The sequence below is a fragment of the Chrysemys picta genome, chromosome 5 (assembly GCF_011386835.1).
Source record: "Chrysemys picta bellii isolate R12L10 chromosome 5, ASM1138683v2, whole genome shotgun sequence".
NCBI lineage: Eukaryota > Metazoa > Chordata > Testudines > Emydidae > Chrysemys > Chrysemys picta.
Window position 1 is genome coordinate 74905049 of NC_088795.1, and position 18428 is coordinate 74923476.

General features: G+C 38.2%; 1 protein-coding gene across 1 annotated transcript in view; it reads right to left on the bottom strand.

Annotated features, from left to right (window-relative positions):
* Positions 1–18428, bottom strand: part of GLRA3 (glycine receptor alpha 3) — a 149303-nt gene that overhangs the window by 52061 nt on the left and 78814 nt on the right. Inside the window, exons 4-5 of the mRNA XM_008174945.2 lie at positions 11215–11438; positions 5538–5620 (exon numbers count right to left, since the gene is read on the bottom strand). Coding sequence (XP_008173167.1) covers positions 5538–5620; positions 11215–11438 — 307 coding nt within the window. The remainder of the gene's footprint in view (positions 1–5537; positions 5621–11214; positions 11439–18428) is intronic.

Sequence of the window (18428 nt, forward strand, 5' to 3'; positions counted from 1 at the left end):
TCCTTCATTGTCTATAAAGACTGAGTAATTAAGGAGCTATAAAAGGGGAAAACGTTATTCATTTTAATTATTAAGGGATATACCAATTAAAATCTGATAATGGAGGCATTTTCATACTTCCTTACATATATTTGTGTTTCATGCTCAATTTCTCCCTTGTTAACAGGTCTAATCTTTACCTGAGCCAGTAGCTTCCTTTAAAAACAATGAGGAGTCCAGTGGCACCTTAAAGACTAACAGATTTATTTGGGCATAAGCTTTCATGGGTAAAATTAATGCCCAAATAAATCTGTTAGTCTTTAAGGTATCACCGGACTCCTCGCTGTTTTTGTGGATACAGACTAACATGGCTACCCCATGATACTTAGCTTCCTTTAGTTATTGCTTAAGGTTCTAGGAATATTACAGTTCACAGAAATTCATAAAACAATCTAAGCAAGGTGTCTTCCCCCCACCCTCAAAACAATATTAATCCATGAATAAATGGAATGCAGGGAAGTACAATAAAAGATAAATTTAACAAGGGAGAGATACAAGAAGCTCTATAAAGGGGAAAATATTGTGTTGAGGAGAGATGCCACAAGAATAAGATATGTTTCTCACTACCATTATTCTATATATTGTTCAAATAGAACAGAAATAAAATGATCAGAGAGGCTCTTGAGCTGCCTTGGCATGAACACTGCTCTTTTCATACTGTAGTTATCATTCGTTTATTTTCCTCCTTTTTAATATATAGATTCATAGAATTTGAGGTCAGAAGGGACCATTTTGATCATCTAGTCCGACCTTCTACATAACACAGGCCGTAGAGTCTCACTCAGTAATTCCAGTATCAAGCCTATTATTTCTATTTGAGGTATAGCAGGTCTTTAAAAAGATATCTGGTCTTGCTTTAAGGAGATGGAGGGGACCCCCAACCAGTTCATTTTAGTTGGTAAAGATAAAGAAAACTATTTTTCAGTAAGAGTTTGGTAAAACCCATTCTTAAAAAATTGCAGAAATATTTGCAATAAAAAAGTCCTACATCGCCTACTGATATAAATAATGTATGTCACCGTCCTGATACCACAGCTGTAGAGCCAAGGGGTTGGAGAGACCTTGGGAATACTGTCTCAAGAGCTGCTGAAGACTGAGCATGTCCCCAAGGAATGGTTTGGGGAGAAAAGCTGTAAACAAGTGCTGCACTTAGAGCCCTCCATGCAGGGGGAACAACAGCAGCAGTGATTGAGATTCTGCTACTAAGCAGTAGCATTATTTCACAACATGCTCATTTGCCCTTAAGAGAGATTCCAGTAAGAAATGAGTTATACATATTGCAGCTTGCTGTTATAAATAGCTGTGAGCCCTGAAATCTTTGCTCAGGTGAGTAATCCTTATGGAAGCAGTCTCATTGACTTAAACGGGACTACTCAAGCATCAGCACTACTCAAATGAGTAAGGTTTGCAGGCTCAACGCTGATGGAGGTGAAAATAAGTAGATGAAAAAATAATTGTCCAAAACCATTTCTGGTTATTTGTTCTAAGAAAATAACCCTGATTGTTCCAGCTTCATCCTCATGAAATATTTACAGAAAAATCAAGTTCTTCTGTATATTTTGAGTTTATAAAGAGGCCATCTAGTAAACCCACTAAAAGTCCTTTATTACAGAGGAAAAGATCAAAGGCACAATGTTGGTAAAGGAGGTGGTTAAATTCAAGGCACAGATGAACTGGGCCATATTTCTTCTTAGATAGTTGGGGGTACCATATGTGGAATGAGGACCTCCAGAATCCATGCTAATTCATTTATGTGCTACTATTTTGATTTTCCATGGAATGGTAGTGAATGTATTGTTTACAATGCTTTGACTTAAATCGTAACTTGACAGTCTGTCTTAACTAAAGGACAGAAAATAGCTGCACAACTGAAGGAGCATCTCAGAGAATAAATTATGAGAATTCCCCTTCTGCTCCTTGCTCTTGGTGGGGATTAAGTTACTTCCTACCTTTTCATGGCACAGTTTACTTTCTGAAAATCCGAGTCAGCTACCCTGGCTGTCAGACAGGTGGGTGGAGCTTCTCCCCACCCCAAACTTCTCTTCCCCCTCCCAGCTCACTTGACTCTTCTGCTTACATCTGGAGTCACAATCTGATCAGGGTGAAGCAGGGGCGCAAGTGGGGGGGATGACCATGAGGGGTATGTCCCCTGACTTGTGCAACCAAGTAAGAGCTATGACAATCTATCCATTTTTGAATAAGTTTATAGACTATTTATTGCTGTGACTGGAAGACTGTGTATTTACAACAGAAAAATTCATTTGTATTTTTGCACACTCTAACTTTGTGAATATCATCTGTATGTGCCACATGATTATGCAACAGGGGATTTACTTCCACTGAAATGGATGATTAACATGAAGACTTCAGTGCAAAATGTTCTGCTGGAAATTAGAACATCAATAGTGCTATTCAGCTAATAAGTGTTTGTTGGTTCCCTGGGATGCAGTTTGTGAGAATTTGTGAGCTCCTGCAAGCTTTCTATAAAACAAAGCAAATTCTATTGCATAAGAATGTTCAGATGCTGTATTATCTATGCTTACTATGGTCAAAAGAGAGGAAAAACATAGAAAGGTTTTATGAAATTTTTAAATCAAGTGAATGTTTCAAGATTGCATGTTAAAGCTCAGAACTTTCTGAATGCAAAAAGAGGTTTTCAATTATCTTCTGTTTGGTCAGTGAAATATGATTTTTGTTTGCTTTGTAGAAACATTATTGTATAGAGCACATGTTCTTGGCATGTGTGTACACGCCAATATAATTGCCTCGTGGTAACCTTTGCTGTAGTTACACTTAATTATAAAAAGCCAGATCATGGCATCAGTTATTAAAAAGATTTCCCATTGTGCTCAATGAAAAGTTCTGTGTAAACACTGATTGTGCAGTATGACCTAAAGTGCCTTGACCTTTGGAACAAGTAACTAAGGTTGCCATTCCATTTTTTGTCAGGAAAATTCCTGTTAGACTCAGCCATTAATCTGACATTCAGAGACCACTTGACAATATTACCATCAACCCACTGTAATGAAAGGCAGGACTAACTTTCAAAATCACCTTGCAATTTGTTTTTTAAAAGCCTATACAGCAAATAATTTTGACAGATTCAGTGATGCTGAATCACCTCCCAATGATGTTTATTCACCTTTCTCACTGCTTCTCCCTGTTCCAATTAAAAAAAAATTAATGATGCCTCTTTCAACCCTTCAACGTACACATAGTTCTGAAACACTGTAAGAAACTCATCCATCAAGTTAGGCATCTGTTCTGCTTCTCTGTCTTAATATTCTAAATAATCCAGTATGCACATTCTAGATACAGGAATCTCATTAATACTTTTACTTATGAACATTTTAATTCCAATACTAAAAATATAAAGCAAAGAGGATACTATATGATATATATTTATATTTATGCTAAATATTTCTGTCTTTGTGTATCACTAACTTTCACATAATTCTTAACTGACTCATTTGTCATCAGTGAAGGTTCTCTTGGTATACATCATCCCCTCTTGTAGAAACACTTTCAGGAATGGGATGTGGGAGATGAACTCTCTTCCAGACATCACATCCAAATTATCCCATAGTAAGTGGGGGGTTTGTCCCCTTTGCAGAAAAAGCCATCCATAAACACGGCAAAGACTAGGGGAGGTCCAAACCATTTGTGTGGGTGTCCTGTGCCTCTGCACTAGCTCAAATCCCAGAACCTTAGAGTACCTCTGCAGGTACCAGAGCCGAATGGGGGAATGGTTCTGTGGAGGTGACTAAGCGCCTTTTCTCACAGCTGGAGGGAGTTTTGTGAACAGAGGCTCCCTTCCATTTATGTATCAATGGGGGAGTCATCTGGGCCTTAATTGTGTTTTTTAAAAAAATAGCACAGACACAATTTAGATTGTGGAAAGAAATAATGCTCCTACATATTCATCTTGCATTTTGTGCTAATGGATCTCTTGAGATAGATATTATGCATAGCATATGGGGAGTTGAGATATCAAGCACCATTTTTGTTTCACATGAGTGGTGAGTATTCTCTAACTCAGATATACTTCAACTGAACTGTTCCTTTAATCTGAAGTCTTTAAATCTTTTTCCAATTAAGGAGATATGTATACTCAAATGGAGGCCTAACAATAGCATATAAATTACTTAGACTAGTATGCTTATTTTTTCCAGTGTGGAATTAAACATAATAATTGCTGTGTTTGTGTTAAAGCTTCAGTCTTTGTATATATTTTAATGCTTTAAGTTGAAGAACTTAATACCATTAGGCCTTTCTTTCCCTACTGTTTTTGTTGGCGCCATTAAATGGAAAGCTGGTTATCTGATACAAATTCCATTGAGTCCATCAGTAAGTCTTCATTATACAGTCCTTTGATGTCAGAAGAAGTTTTTACTTGGTAAAGATCAAGGGGCATATTTATGTTCAACTGATCTCTTCCTGGATGGTCTCTTCCATATGTAGATCTCTGCCACCCTTACAGAGTGGGCTCAATATGCTGCCTTTTCCATGGATCCTAGACAGGATGTTCCGTGGATTCAAGGAGTTGCGTGGGTTGAGAAGGTGGGTGGACTGAGGGGTGGAATACGTGGGGGATGCATATCATCCTATCTTTGCCAAGTGGAGATTCCACCATAAATACAGCCAAAGGATGTATTTCCTTTGCACAGCTCTCTCCTCTATGTTGGGGAAATCCCCCTTTTAGGATGGTCCCAAGGGAAGCCAGAGACATGGGAATCTAATGGGGACATTGTAGAGCTACAGAGATGGGCCAGATCAGAGGAGCAGGGCCTTTGTATGGATGACTCTTGACTCTTTTCCTTCTGGATCCCCCTGGATTTCAGGGTATTTACAGAGTGTGTAGACTAATCTCTCACTTTATTTTGATGGGGTACCATCCTTTCCCTGCCAACTCTGAATAAAGACTTTAGAAAGGGCCTTAGTGAATAAAGGGCCATATTCTGATGTTACTGACATTTGTGTAATAGAAACAAGAATTTATGCCAACATACAGTATTACATTTTTTTAAAATGAACAGAATTCTAGGAAAAAATACTGCATAGGCATGCTAAAAACTGAATATTATTAATACTGAAATGCAGGCCCCTGAAATCAGGCTGAATTTATATGAGCTTTGGTGAGTATTTCCATCTTAATCTGTGACTTTTAGAATTATGGAACCATTCTGAAATAATTCCACAAAACTCTCAAAATAAATATAACTTTACAACCTGTAAAGACCAAAATCTGCAAGCCTTACTCATTCTGAGAAGCAATTTACTATCTGCATAATACTACTCAATGTAAGGATGGCAGATTCTGGCCCTTTAAGAAGTTTTTTGGATTCAAGCAGTACTGTATAGTGTATGGGAAGGCCATAATTGTACAGAATACTTCCAAAACATGCCTATTTTGGAAAATGCAAAATTCTCTATTACCACCAGCATGTATTGTCATCTTTATACTGTTATTTGTAGAAGAATACTTTGTTCACACTTACAACTTTCCAGCTGCATTATACACGTTTGCACATCCATTGGGAAATTTTTGAGATCCATTGGACAGGACAGTATTAAAGTCAATCTGAAAGAATACAAAACGATTATTAAAAATATACCTCAAATACCATAGGGAGCACAGAACAAAAATGTTAACACACCTGTGGTTAGAGGTAGTTGAAAATAACTCAATGTATTTGTAGGAAACACTCTAACAACTATGAAAACAATTGAACCATTCTGACTCTCTTGTATGAATCCTGCTTTGCATTTGTGATAAAAAAAAAAACAAAAAAATGGAGATCAAAACCTAAAATTATTCTAAAATACTATTTATTACAGACATATTCTCTATCTCAGTGGGTATTCCACAGAAATGCGCTGATATTTTTAAATATTACTATAAAAGTACAAAGATATTACAGTATTTCATATCCTTGGCATACAATTTACCAAGACACTGTCTCCCACATGAATTATATAACAGATGCCAGGTGCAACTCATGCTGGCAGAGTAATATAAGCATTTGTATCCTAACAGGCAATACAGTTAAATTCCCAACATGAACATGTTAAAGGTGATATTTCAGTTGTCAGTATTATACTAAAGAAATGCACCTGTGATTTTAAACTGCACAAACTACTTGCATTTTGTGCCATAATATTTTTAGTAAGCCATGTTGCAGTTCTATAGGCACTAAACTTATTTTTAAATATTAAAATAATACCATAATTTATATTTAGTGTAATACTTGCTAGAGAGATAAGAAAGAAGAGATGCACAGAGAAAGAAAACAGTTTTGCTTTCATAATTCCTACTGTGAATCATATCATGGAGATATTTTATTGGCCTTTCAGTTGTTTTGTAGTTTCTTTGACAGCATACTGTTGAAAATGATATAGTATGGATCAGACTTTGGCTAAGCTTTGGGTGGGTGAATAGCAGCCTTACAAGGACCCTTCCTTCCATATGCATCTCCTATGCAGGAGTCAGTCAAAAATATGCAGAGGGACTGTTCCATAATAGCATCTCTTGAGACACAGGTCATCCCAAAAGGGGCACAGAAAGGTCGACCCCTTAAACTCACACAGGCTTATAGAGCTAGCCAGTCACAGCAAGGGCAGCATCTTCTGGGCATGCTACCCTGGTGTGTTGGGGAACTCTGGAGGCAACCTGCTGTTCCCACTGAGGTGGTGCAGTCCTTCTGCATGGAGCAGTGCTATAAGGTATAATAAAGCTCTATCATTTGAAGCCTAGTTCAGCAAAGGACTTAAGCATGTGTTTAAGTCCCATAGAAGTCAATGAGCTGCTTCTTATTTGCAGTACAGCCCCTTTATACCACTCTGGCAGTATAAAAAGGTCATATAATGTAATGCATAGTATAAAGATGCCTTAGGGTAAATGGGAATCAGGCCCAGTGGAACTTAAGCACATGTTTAAAGTTAAATGTGTACTTAAATGCTCTGGAGTTGATCAGCGGGGCCCACGGACTCCCTGGAATACCCTTGGAGACCTCCAGTTTGAGAAACACTTCTGTAAATCTCACTTTATCCAATCTAATTTGTAGTGCTTCCAGGAATTAGGTTTTCACCTCTTTCTTTGGGGGTACTATTCCACAGACTAATAGGGAGCTTTTTATGATCCAAGACTAATTTATCAGTTATAAATTGCTACAAAGATACTAATACAGAAATATTAAATTCAATTATCAAAATGTGAGTATAAGGTATTCTGATTGCTTCTATGTTATTCTTCTGTGTTATTCTGCTGATTGATTAAAGTTTAGTATTACAGAACCTTGAATTAGAACTAAATGTAATCAACATTTTCTAACTTAATTTGGATCCACTCAGTGGGAACATTCAGTTAAGAGAAAATGTAATAGTGTCAATTAAGAAGATTTCTTATAGGATTTCTTCTTGACCCTTACACAAAGTATATTAATAAACTCTCTTATCCCAGATGCATGATAATTATACCAGAGTGAGGCGATGTCTATACTACAGGTGTTATAGCAGTACACTTACAGTGCTGTAGCTGTCATTATAAGCCTGTAGTACAGACACAGACTATAGCAAAATAAGGGGTTTTCTGTAGCTGAAGGAACTCTACTTCCCTGAGAAATGTTAGATTGACAGACGCATTCTTTCGTTGACCTAGCCACATCTAGCCTGGGAGTTAGGTTAGCATAGCCATAGTGCTCAGGGCTGTGGATTTTTCACACCCCTGTGTATCATAGCTATATGGATCTAAGTTTTAAGTATAGACCAGACCCGAGAATATAGACAATGGGCCTGATCCCTGGATTCCTTTTCCTCACAAAAGTCCCATTGACTTCATATGAAGTTTGCTTCTGCTTGAACATATGGACTATAAAAAGACCTAAATACAAATTTCTGCAGAAATGGCACGCTGAAAAGGTTTTATTATCTATTGGGGATCACTTGTATTTTAAATTGTATGGCTAAAAGTAAAAGTGTATATTATTTCTTCAGGCTCCATGCCAGCACCTAGAAAAGGCTTGCAGGGAGAAAGTGATGCAAATGACCTTTCACAGTGACTACTTTGTTTTACAATCACATTCATTTTAACTGATCAGAGAAAGATGCTAGCAAAAGTAAATCTCTGTAGCTACCAATAAAATCAGAAAAGGTATGTAAATGTAGCAAGTAGATTGTTACACAATGACCTCCCATGGAAACATCTGTCAGGGGCAAATTTAGATGCAAGGTCTGAAAGTTTTATGGCAGGAGGACACTGGCAGCATTATCTGACAATGATGGTAGTGGTTGATGTTTAAGATGCACAGCTTGCTGTCAAATTCAACAGGTCAGCTGGCAGAAGGTCAATGCAGTGTGAACAAGACTTTTCAGAACTCTGGTGTCAGTTCAATTTGGCTTCAAGAGCAAGTAAGAGTAGGCGGGCATTAGGTATTATTCCATTGGCCATGAATCATTAGTGCACAGAATGTTCTGCCCATGCTCCTTCCCACTTTTGGTGCACTGTGTGCATAGAGCCAGATATGACAGCTTTATACCACTTTGGGGTCCCCTGTAGACAGGGATCCCCTACAGAAGGGGAAACCACAACTGCCCTGTTACAGAAAGTCCCCATTATGGGGGCTGACTGATAATCTGACCCCTTGTCTTTACTTTTTCAAAGAACTAGTCTAATGTAAATTCTAATTTAAAACAAAGTCTAAATTGAAAAGTGGCTCTTTCATGGTCACTAACATATATATGTGACTACATTCATCATTCACTTCTGGTCTGCATATGTTATTCACTTGCAATTACATTTGGTTGGAAAAAGAAAACTCAGCACTTTAAGGTTTTCAACATTCTCTTTTGAATGACAAGTATTTCAGAATTACCTTCTCTATATTCATCAATGCAAAACGAACTTAAATTCAGATGAATATTCACCTACATGTTGATTATACAATTTTGAGTCTTTTTCATTGATTGGGTCTGTTATTCCTCTTGAAAATTTTTGGCAATTAAATTATGATAGAGTAATCACTGGAATTACCCTGGCACCACAAGAACTGTGTGAACTAATTGGAGTTTGCTCTCAGCACAATTAATGTTTGGTATTATACCTTTAGTACAGTAATGTGTCACATTCTTTTCAATGTGCACTCAAACTAGTTCATTCTATCTGATCCAGACAAGACAGACCAAATCCCATAGAAGTCATTAGCAAAATTTCCAGAGGCTTCAGTGGGACTTGGATTTGAGCCTTAAATCCAACTCTGGTCCTTAAATTCAACTCTTGCCCTTGTCAATCTGTGCCGTATGTAATTAAAAGGAGGAACTAAGATGGGTCAGACTGATAGTGTCTGAACGGATTCCAAGAGCCATCTTGCCCATGCATGTCAGGATGAATTAGAGAATCTGGAGACAGTTCACACAGCAGTGCTCCTTACTTGTGCTCCAAAAGGGGAGTACTTTGTGCCCCCTTAGAGCCAGCTGTCAATGGTCAAGTGCATGCAAGAGAACAGGGGCCCTGACTATTTTCACAGACTGGCCAACCAAGCCTCCTTGAGACACAGAAGTGCTCTTGGAAAAAATTGCCAGGGATCCTACCTGCTAATCGAGACAAACTGCTGCCCTGGAACATTGGGAGGAGGGAGACTTCCTGAGCACTCTTCCCCTAGTAATGCACCCAAACATGAAAAGAGCATTTTGTCCAGTCTTCTAATGCATCAGTTTATATGCAGATTCCTCTCTTTATCAGACCAAAAGGCCCCACAGTATAATGCAATACCTTAAAAGCATGCAAGGTGAAACACCAAATGTGAGGAGTACATTTTGCTCTGAAATGTACTATCATAAAACTGAGGGGAATGCTGAAAAATGAGTTAAAGTGCAGTTGATCAAAATTTGGGCCGTCAACATAAAATTGAATTGCTGTTCCATATGGCAATGGTGATAGATGTATTTTACAAATAAATCTGTCAAGTAGATTGGATGTTTCAGGTAAGAGTGTGAAGTGGTGATTAGTGTAAAACTGGAAAGTAATGCAAAGGAAAATCAGGCCCTAGAACGTCACTCCTGAAACACTTTATTATTGACTTCTAGTACTAATTTGTGAAATACCACATGGGACACTAAAATCACACCTTTTTGATTACTATTATCTTCCCCCTACACACACCTCAGTTTCTAGAAGTAATAGGTGATACCTTGAAAAGTGTTAGAGCTAAAACCAATTACATACACCTTATGAAAGCTTCAAAGCCTAACTTTCAAATGGTACAAGTCAGTAATCTCTAGTGTTAAGGACTGAAATCAACGTTAGATGCCTAAATACTTTTTGAGGATCTGGACTTAAGTGTTTATGAGAACATTGGCTGCTACAGTAAAGCCAGAGCAGAAGTGTTAAAGAGGAGAAGAGAAGCAAGGCAGTAATCATCAGAGTAACTTGATTTTGTCAATGTTTGTTTTATTACATGTTAGGTAGATACAACTTCCAAAAAGTTTCACGAAATGTAAAAAAAAAAAAAAAAAAAGTGAATACTTCTGTCTCCAATATGCTCCCCCTCCCGGTAATATGTGAGCAGCTCTTTGAGTACTATGTAGCTACTGATATATTAAACTGTTCCTAGTTTCCACATTTAAGAGCAGCTACAACAATTAAGTGAAGGAAGGAGGAAATAGTTGGGGGGTTAGGACCATGTGAAAAGCATCATCTCTGGTCTCCTGAACATTTGTGATCATGGGAAAATATTTAGAATGAAGGCTAGAATTTGAACCCATTTATAGCCCTGCCCAAATACTAATGCTCAGGATGTCTGCGTTTTCTCACTGGCTCTGCCAAAAACTTCCTGTTGCCCCTGGGCAAGCCACATAATCTCTCTGTGATTCAGTTCCTCATCTGTAAAATGGGGATAATAATTCTTTATTTTTTTCCCACATGTTGTCTTGTCTATTTAGATCATAAGCTGTTCAGGGCAGGGGTGATCTCTTACTATGTGTAAGTAAAGTGCCCAGTATAATGGGGCCCTGTTCTCTTTTGATGCCTGTGGGTGCTACTGTAATACCAATTCAGCACTCAAAACTCACATTGACTTCACTGCATCATTTAATTGCATAAGTAACAATTGGAGATATCCAGTTCCAAGTGTCCCTGCCTGTTAAAAGTATTAAAAAAAAATTCCTTTGTCAGAGACTCACCTGATAGAATAAAGAACATTTCCATTTTTAAAAATTCGTAACAACTTGTTGTCTGTTGTAACTTCATGAAAGTTGGCACCTTTTTCATTAGCAAAGAACAAATCAGGTTTCCAAATAGAATCCAACATGGATGGATCTAAATCCAAAGAGTCATCTGGATATTCACTATATGCAAGGCGTGGATCATTCCAATTCTGACGGAGAAAGATATTCACTCGGTAATCCTAAGTGAAAGACAAAACAAGCAAAGCTTAATCAAGGATAGGGGCTTTAGTTTTTATTTTATCACTTAGCTGTGTAATCCCCTAACCTTCAATGGATGACAAATGATTTATGTCCATGAATGCCAGCATGATACTTTGCTTCATAGATTCCAAGGCCAGAAGGGACCATTGTGGTAATCTAGCCTGACCTCCTGTATAACAGAGACCTTACCTGTAACGATTAGTAGTTATACAATAGGTAGTAGCAAAGATACATTTCAGGACAACAGGAAACAATCATAACTAGGGCTACATTAAGGCAATGTAGGGCTGAAGATAGACCTCACCTCAAACTCCACCCCATGGTGCAGTTCCACCTCTGCTTGGGCTATAGCACATAAGAGTAATTTGCTGGTGTTGTGTGGGATCTGCCCTTCTCATCTTTTGTAGGCACAACATTCTCCATCTCCATCTTCCTGTCTTCAGGCCAGCTGGGTTGTGTCCCAAAGAAAGAAGACTCTGCATCCACCCACATAGAGGACTCTGACCCATGAGATGAAGGATAGGTCAGTGATTAGGGCACTAATCTTGGCTTTTGGAGACCTTGGTTCAGGTCCTTGTTCTGCTACATATTACCTGGGTAAATTATTTAATCTTTCTGTGCCTCAGTTCTCCATCTGTGAAATGGGGATAGTAGCATTTCCATGTCTTACAGGGTTGGTATGAGGATAAATAAGGATACTATGATAATGGGGGTCATAATATAATTACTTATGATTGACAGACTAGGTGGAAGTCATCATCATGACATAATGGCAGCAGGAAGACTTACCTTCACTACACAATGATCCTATTGTATTATTGGAGGGCACCATAAAAGCAACAGGTGTCAGAGCTGAGATGCATGGAGCTGTTCAAAACTTTCCAGTTATTCTGAGCTGTCTGCACTACCTGGCAGAAATTGCTGCAGCAGGTATAGTTGGGCTCTTCTTCACAACCACGAAGGCTAGAAATATTATATTTAAATGAAATCTAAGATTATGATCTCATGTGACTTCAAAAGTTGAGGTCATAGGCATGCTCCATACTGCTTATGCCTTAATCCACCATTGGTCGTAACATGATGTTCTTAATTTTCTTCACTAATATATTATTGCAAGGATTCTTTAAATTAAATTAAAGACAATGCTATCAGGTGCACGCAGGCAATGTACATTGCAGATATGGAGAACACAGCATTGTCAGGCTACTGCTCTAACCACTACACTCACAACTTTCTGAAGGTTAAAGTCATCAAAGGATTTAATGCCTGACTTGAATTCCACTTCATCTCTTTCATGTAACATTGGTATAAAAGGAAGCAGTTACTAATATAACAGAAGACACAATTTAAAGTTGGGGACTGTCATTCTTTACAAAACTGCAATGTTTTTAGTTTGATTCTGGGATTAAAACAGTCTCCAGCTGAATGATGAGGGTAAAGTACAAAAGTGGTCTCAGTAAGCAATAAAGCACTGGTAACAAGCTCATTCTGATAGCCTTTACATGTTGAGTTGAACTGTATGTCTTTTTAATATAACACATTTTTATGCATTTTACTAAGGAAGGAAGGGAAGTTAACTTTCTAAAGGGAATTAATCAAGGGAATAAGAAAAATCCCCAGGTACTTAATTTTTTATTAGATCATTTAAATGGCAGAGAAAGTTGTAGGCTTATGTTTGGCAATATCACTAAAACACATTGGCATAACTTCAGATTTGGAGAGATTTATTTTGTAACATCTGAACAGCTGTCCAAATTCCTAGATAAATTATGTTAATTATAGGTAGAGAACTTCTTAGAAATGTTCTGTAAAACATTGATTTATCAGAATATAATTCAATGTTATGTTTCTTTATAAACTGCATATTTGGGCAGTCTCAAATCATCACCTCTGTGGAAACTATACTGTCAGGGATCAATACCTCTGAAGTCCTATTGCAGGTGCTCAGCACTTCCAAGGATTTGACCCTTAATTTATTTGAAAGCATGTTTTAACCACAGTTTTTGAAGTTTGGTTTTATGGTATCTGGTAATGGTTTTAAAGGTAGCGTTTATATAATTAAAGGTGATAGATGCAAAAGGACCTAATTCTCCAACCCTTACTCATCTGACTCCAAGAGTAGTTCTGTTGTTATATTTGGGAACACTTGTGGAGTAAGGTGCTACTCAATGTGAGTAACAGTGGCTAAATCCGACCCACAGACTACTAAAAACTTGGGCCCAAATCCTCAATGGGAGCTAGGAGCTTAACTATCTTTGAGGGACTAGACCTTGATCACCAACATCTTTCTCCTTGATCATCAGAAGCTACCATAGAGATAAGTGTGCACTTGGACCATCCTGTCAGGACCTACTTATCTATCCTGATCAAATTTCCAGACAAAAACTGTATGTTGAAATACAAGACCAGCTGGAGGATAGAACTAATTGGATGATGAAGGAAAGTGTAGGTCCTCTACTTAGCAGGAAAGGAGAGCTAATAGCTGATGACGTCAAGAAGGTCAAAGTGTTTAATGCCTATTTTGCTTCAGTGGTCACTAAAAAGTTAATGGTGACCAGATGCTCAACACAATTATATTAAGAAGCAAGGGGGAAGACACACAAGCCAAAATAGGAAAAGAACAGGTTAAAGAATATTTAGATAAGTTAGATGGATTCAAGTTTGCAAGGCCTGATGACATTTTGTCTTGGGGTACTTAAGGAACTAGCTGAAGCAATCTCAGAACCATTAGTAATTATTTCAGGAACTCATAGAGGACAGGTGATGTCCCAGAGGAATGGAGAAGGGCAAATGTAGTACTTATCCTTAAAAGGGGGAACAAAGAGGAGGTGGAGAATTAGAGACCAGTCAGTTTAACCTACATACCTGGAAAGATATTTGTTTAATAATTGGTTCCATCAGTTTGTAAGCACCTGGAGGATAATAAGGTCATAAGAAAGAGACAGCATGGTTTGTTAAGAATAAATCATGCTAAAACAAACTAATTTCCTTCTTGGGTTACTAGCCTTGTGGATGGGGGGAAGCAATAGACATGATATATCTTGATTTTAGTAAGGCTTTTGACATAGACCTACAGGACATTCTCATAAGTAAACTAGGGAAATGCAGGCTATGTGAAATTACTATAAACAGAACTGGGTGAAAGATCATTCTCAAAGACCATGTTCACTATCAAACTGGGATTGTCTCTCTAGTGAAGCCCCACAGGGGTAAGTCCTGGATCTGGTACTAGTTAATATTTTCATTAGTGACGTGGCTAATAGAGAGTATATTTATAAGATTTGCAGGTGCCAAGTTGGGAGGCATTCCAAGCACTTTGGCGGGCAGGGTTAGAATTCAAAATTACCCTGATGAATCGGAGAATTGGTCAGAAATCAACAAGGTGAAACTGAATAAACATAAGTGCAAAGTATTTCACTTAGGAAGGAAAAAATCAAATGCACGACTACAAAATGGGGAATAATGGGCTAGTAGTACTGCTAACGAGGATGTGGGAGTAACAGTGGATGACAAATAGAATGACTCCACAATGTGATGCAGTTGTGAAAAAGTCAAATATTATTCTGGAGTGTATTAAAAGAAGCATTGTATACAAGACACAGGAGGTATTTTTCCTGTTCTACTTGGCATTGGTAAGGTGTTAGCTTGAGTACTGTATCCAGGTGTGGGCACCATACTTCAGAAAAGATGTTGACAAATTGAAAAGAGTCCAGAGGAGAGCAACAAAAATGAGAAAAAGTTTAAAAAATCTGACCTCCACAGAGAGGTTAAAAAAATCTGGGTATGTTTAATTTTGAGAAAAGAAGTCTGATGGGGGATCTGAAAAGTCTTCATATACATTAAGTGCTGTTATAAAGAGGATTGTGAACCATTGTTCTCCATGTCCACTGAAGATAGGACAAAAAGTAATGGGATTAATCTGCAGAAAGGGAGATTTAGATTAGATATTAGGAAAATCTTAAACTCTGAATAGGCTTCCAAGGGAGATTGTAGAATCACGATGATTTGAGATTTTTGAGAAGAGGTTGGACAAGCATCTATTAGGGTTTATCTATATTTACTTGATCCTGCCTCAGCAGAGAGGCCTGGACTTCATGACTTTTTAAGATTCCTTCCAGCCCTATATTTATATGATTCCCGGTATACGTGTAAAGTTCTATGACAAAATCAACCATCTATCCATATCATTAAGCATAGGGTTGGAGCAGTGTGGTGTAGTACTAATCTTCATCCATTTTATATTAGTGCTCATTTAGGGCCAATGCCCAGCAAGTGCAGAGATGGAGGAGAGTGAAAGAAGCCTCCATCTTTTGCACAGTGGCTGCAGAGAACCCTGGAAACAAAGGCAGCTCCTTGCTAGTACCTCTGGGGGTGATGTCTTCCCCTCCAAAAAATGGCAGGATGGAAGCAGGACTGTGGCTTTTACACCTTCCTAGGTGTAGCACCAGCCTTCATCTTACTCTGAATTTAAAACTGAGCCCCTAGGGACAGATTGTGGCCCATCCTACATGCCTGTGTAGGAAAGTATAAGATATGACCTTACTCCTCTGCCCATACTGTGGGGAGCTGTGTGTGTGAAGAGAAAGACCTCATTGGGGCTGCCATGCTCCTCCCCCCAATTCCATGCATATGAGTTTGAATGAGCAGGAAATGGGAGGAACCTGGCTCTGTGCCCCTAGTTGTGCCAGCATGCTGTGGGGATGTTCATTATACTATGTATAGACCTGAAGAGAAGAAAGTTGGGAGGGAGATTTTGAATCTCTGCGAGACTTTAGGCAGGGCTCATAACAAAGCCATTATTTAACTCTTAATTAATATTTATTGCAAGTAAAATGTATTTGTCTACTTACTTTACCCTTCCCACAGAGGGTACAATAAGAAATCAATGCAACTATCACCCTAAATGTTGGTGAGTGGAGGGAAGTTGGAGGGGCGGTTAAAAATTCACAGTGGAAAGTATAAATAAAAAAAGCAAATGGTGGAACATAAAGACTCTCTTGTAGACTACATTAACCTATGCTGAATGACAGGTTGCCTCAGTAGCCCTCTCAAGCTGGGATCAGATTTGTATTGGTTTAACTTGCTTGGCAGTCAAAGTACATTCAGTAGTTATCCTCTCTCAAAACTATTAATGAAGCAGTCTCATTTTCAGATATCAAAAATCATACTTTACAAAAAAGGTTATCCATTTTACTAGTACTGCATGAAGGAAAAACAAGTGCTCATTGTTCTGAGCTAGTAATTACACAGTGTGAGCATGAGGCTTAAATGTTTTAAACAAGTAGCATGATTTTGTGTAAACAGACAGCAGAATTTGTTTTGCTCTGAGGATTACTAAATAACACTCTTTTATAGTTTCTAATTTTCATAAAATTGTCACTGAAAAAGTTGGCAGGACCCCTTCGGTTCTCACTTGCTACTTGTGCATAGGGGCTAATCCTGCCCCCTTTGCATAGCATGGAAAACTCAGTTGAGGCAGGGAGAAAGCCAGGAGGGATGATTTCTATGGAAGGACAGTGGAGCCACTCTGTGGCCACCTCTGACACCCCAAAGCTGCTGTAATCCCTAGAGCTCCTGTGCCCTGGTTTGTGGTGTACAATGGCTGATAGATACAGTCAGTCCTGCTGTTCTTTCTTCCCCCTCTATAGCAAAACTGTTCTTGCAGTGTGTGAGAGAGACCAGGTTAGAAAATCAACCCAACCATTACAATAGAATCTATACATGCAATAACAAATTCCTTGGTTTTGCATATTTCTTCAGTAGACGAAACAAAATTGGATGACTAGCTAAGTACTATTTGCTAACCTGTGACTAGGTTGATGCAATCAGTGTGACTATATTAAGTCCTATCTAATAAGTAACTCTGAAGCCTAGAATGCCTTTTAGTTGGTGTGAAGTGATAAAAACAGCTACAAGCATGAGTGAAAGCTCGTTTTTGTTTAGAATATCACCAGGTTCAAAAATTCAGTCTGTTACAATCCAATTTTTAAGTTATCAGCTATTTTGACTTTTCTAATTACAGCCTTGCAACAGTAAGGCATGTATCTATGACATGCCAACAGTCCTAGGTCATTGTGCTATCAGAGGTAACTCAACCAATCACCACCCCATACACAACTGCTAATTTGCATGCAGAAGTTTCATTGGTGGTATGAGGGAGACTGCACATTTGGTGGATGACTTGGCCCAACTGCCCCATCCATGCGACAGCATGAGCAAGATTTATAGTGCTCAAGCCTTTATATGGTCTGTTAACTTCTGATTCACTATGCTGAGGTACACAATGGTACTTTCTCACAGTATGGTACCATACGCCAGAATGTTGACACTGTCACTGGAACTCAATGATTTATAAAGAATTCATTAGTTTATCAAATATAATGTCTAGGTTTTTACAAGCCTTTGATAAAGCACAAGCATACTAGGCACAATATTTTCTTTTGGTTAATTGGTTGTACTAATTCCAACTCTAAATTACTGAAATAATAGGCATCTTTTCAAAGGTATTTTTATTTGCATCCTTTTGCCTTTCAAAGGATTCAAGATAATTTATCATTGGCTATGTTTTACCACTGTCATGATGATAAAATGATTTTTAGCCAGATATGTTGTTCCTCTCAAGAATTTCCCCTGCAATTAAAATTATTGTCCAGTTCTTTCAGCATAAGTCCTATTTTGATCAGGACACACAGGTGAATGAATGACAGATAAATGGGCTGGATTTTAAGTGGCAGGCTACAACTTTATTTAACACTGTTGAGAGGTGCTATATCCCCCATGCCCCAATCACATATATCAGGCATTTAACTGAGTCTAGTGTGGTGGTCAGGACTCCCACCATACAATCAATAAATTGGGGTAGAGCCATTCAGGATCTGGCCCCTTTCATCTTTATCCACACTGAACACTGTCTGCAAAAAGCTGAAACAATTTTACTTTCCCTAATGTTAAATGTTTTACGTTGTAAC